This window comes from Dermacentor variabilis, chromosome 2 (genome assembly GCF_050947875.1).
Source record: "Dermacentor variabilis isolate Ectoservices chromosome 2, ASM5094787v1, whole genome shotgun sequence".
Taxonomy (NCBI): Eukaryota; Metazoa; Arthropoda; class Arachnida; order Ixodida; family Ixodidae; genus Dermacentor; species Dermacentor variabilis.
In genome coordinates this window covers 171,589,067-171,592,010 of record NC_134569.1, presented here as the reverse complement: position 1 = coordinate 171,592,010, position 2,944 = coordinate 171,589,067, and the positions used below count along the sequence as shown (strand labels likewise).

Genomic DNA, 2,944 nt, shown 5'->3' with positions numbered 1-2,944 from the left:
CAAATATAGATAACCCCCGGATAGCGTGTGGAGTTCCCCCTAAGAACGCAAAGGCATTAAAAATTTACGTTGCTTAAGAGAGGCGTTAGACTTAATATGCTTTCCAGCTGCAGTGGTTTTAGGGAAATGAAACCCGTTCTATTGGAATAGCAAGCCCGTTAGTTACTGTAAGCAGAACATTCCAACAAAATGTGTATAGTGACTTCTAACACATTACAGTCATCACAACAAAAATTAAGGGTCTCTCGAAGACAAGATGGCAACGAACCACACTGAAGCCTCGTACCTTTTTTTTATTTTTTTTCAGTGACAGAAAACAGCGTTTTGTCAAAATAAAAGAAGACTGCACTCAAAGAAAGAAAGCATAACAACACACTGAACAACTTGTCCTCTCCTCTTTCCCAAACGTCAAGAACACGTGGTATAGTTTGTTTTCTGACCACGGTTGTCGCAACGCTGCGCCACAATGACCGCACAGAGTCAAATCAACGGCCGAGAGAGAGGCACGGACCGCATTGCGTGACAAGTCCTAGTCGACCTTGACGACTCCGTAAATCTTGTGGACGAACAAGAAACAAGAAATGAATCCCACCATTCCTGCGAGGAGAAACAAACGTACAAACGCAGCTTAACATTAAAAGCGGTATAGTTACATCAGGATTCTCAACTACTATTAAGAGTACAGTCATTAGCTTTCTTGGCGACCGCACATCGGGAAGCCCCCGACATAAGGTCCCTTCGAATTCGTGAATAATGAGTGGATAATCTTAAGGAATAACGCAAAAGATGACTCAAATTTATTGACGTTATAGTGATACCGTCAACAAATTCACACTTTTCTTTAGCGAAGACAGCGTATATCGGAGCGCTTTGCGAAGAACATGGCGCGCAGAGCAGGTCGATATAGTTTGCCTTTCTGAACAATTTTGCAAACAGGTTGGCAAGGAAAGTTTCCGTGCCGTTTCCTCCAGACGAAGGCCGGCGTGCTCGGCATCAGCTCGGTACCAATCAGCAGCGCCGCACTGAGCCGCCGGAGTCCCTTGTTCTTGCTGCAATCAGTCTTTTTGCTTCGAAACGTGATCGTAGTTCACTGTAAAATAAGCATTACCCCGCGTACACCTCATGCAAATACCTAACACTTTTTTCTTGCACGCCTATTGTAGCAATTCTTGTTTCTCACATGTACATTCACTGCTTCCACGCTGGTGCTCAGCCAGGAGCTTGTACGGCTATGGTGGCAAAGAGCAGTCAACAATGCAGTGTGCCTGGCATAAGGCCGGCACGCCGGTGATGAACCGTCACTATAATGACAACCGGGATATAGGACCCCGCACTTCGGAACGGTGTGAGAAATCGCTCGTGCAACTTCGCCGTCCATGGTGCACATTAGTCGCTCAGATTGCCATACATGCACCTGCGAAGCTTTTTTTTTCCCTGGTGGGGAAGGTGTGCACTCACCGGTGAGCAGGAAGAAGAGGAAGACGATGATGAAGGTGTATCCAAAGTAGAGCAAGGTGGACGCGGTGTCCGTGATGCTCAGGCGCTTGAAGTAGTAGACGCAGTAGAAGAACAGGTACAGCGCCGAGCTGCCACTCGACAGAAACGAACGCCACCACCAGCGGTAGTCCTGCGCAAGCGCACGCACACTTCAGGCGAGAACCGTCTAACGAGAAGCGAGTGTACACTGCATTCACTCCACATGCTTCTAGCTGGCTCGCGTGCAGAAACTTGGTAGGCACTGAAAACTGAAACGCCCCAAGTACCCGTCCGAACAAATGACTATAATGGCATCGTAATTCAGCATATAGGAGGTATGCTGAATTACGATGCCATTATAGTCATTTGTCATAGACATTATAGTCATTATAGTCACAGACAGGCCGCCATTGGAATATGAACCTGGCAACGTTTAACGCTAGAACGTTATCTAGTGAGGCGAGTCTAGCAGTGCTATTGGAGGAATTAGAGGGCAGTAAATGGGATATAATAGGGCTCAGTGAAGTTAGGAGGCCAGAAGAAGCATATGCAGTGCCAAAAAGCGGGCACGTCCTGTGCTACAGGGGCTTAGCAGAGAGACGAGAACTAGGAGTCGGATTCCTCATTAATAAGGAAATAGCTGGTAACATACAGGAATTCTATAGCATTAACGAGAGGGTGGCAGGTCTTGTTGTGAAACTTAATAAGAGGTACAAAATGACGGTTGTACAGGTCTACGCCCCTACATCCAGTCATGATGACCAAGAAGTCGAAAGCTTCTATGAAGACGTGGAATCGGCGATGGGTAGAGTGAAAACAAAATACACCATTCTGATGGGTGTCTTCAATGCCAAGATAGGCAAGCAGCAGGCTGGGACAGAGCAGTGGGGGAATATGGCATATGAACTAGGCATAGCAGGGGAGAGTTATTAGTAGAGTTTGCGGAACAGAATAATATGCGGATAATGAATACTTTCTTCCGCAAGCGGGATAGCCGAAAGTGGACGTGGAGGAGCCCGAACGGCGAGACTAGAAATGAAATAGACTTCATACTCTGTGCTAACCCTGGCATCATACAAGATGTGGACGTGCTAAGCAAGTTGCGCTGCAGTGACCATAGGATGGTAAGAACTCGAATTAGCCTAGACCTGAGGAAGGAACGGAAGAAACTGGTACATAAGAAGCCGATCAATGAGTTAGCGGTAAGAGGGAAAGTAGATGAATTCCAGATCAAGCTACAGAACAGGTATTCGGCTTTAACTCGGGAAGAGGACCTTACTATTGAAGCAATGAACGACAATCTTGTGGGCATCATTAAGCAGTGTGCAATAGAAGTCGGTGGTAACTCCGTTAGACAGGATACCAGTAAGCTATCGCAGGAGACGAAAGATCTGATCAAGAAACGCCAATTTGTGAAAGCCTCTAACCCTACAGCTAGAATAGAACTGGCAGAACTTTCCAAGTTAAT

General features: G+C 46.5%; 1 protein-coding gene across 1 annotated transcript in view; it reads right to left on the bottom strand.

Annotated features, from left to right (window-relative positions):
* Positions 1-273: 273 nt before the first annotated feature.
* Positions 274-2,944, bottom strand: part of LOC142570552 (transmembrane 9 superfamily member 2-like) — a 44,338-nt gene continuing 41,667 nt past the window's right edge. The window contains exons 10-11 of the mRNA XM_075678927.1: positions 1,459-1,627; positions 274-597 (exon numbers count right to left, since the gene is read on the bottom strand). Of these exons, the coding sequence (XP_075535042.1) occupies positions 530-597; positions 1,459-1,627 (237 nt within the window). The 3' untranslated portion in view covers positions 274-529. The remainder of the gene's footprint in view (positions 598-1,458; positions 1,628-2,944) is intronic.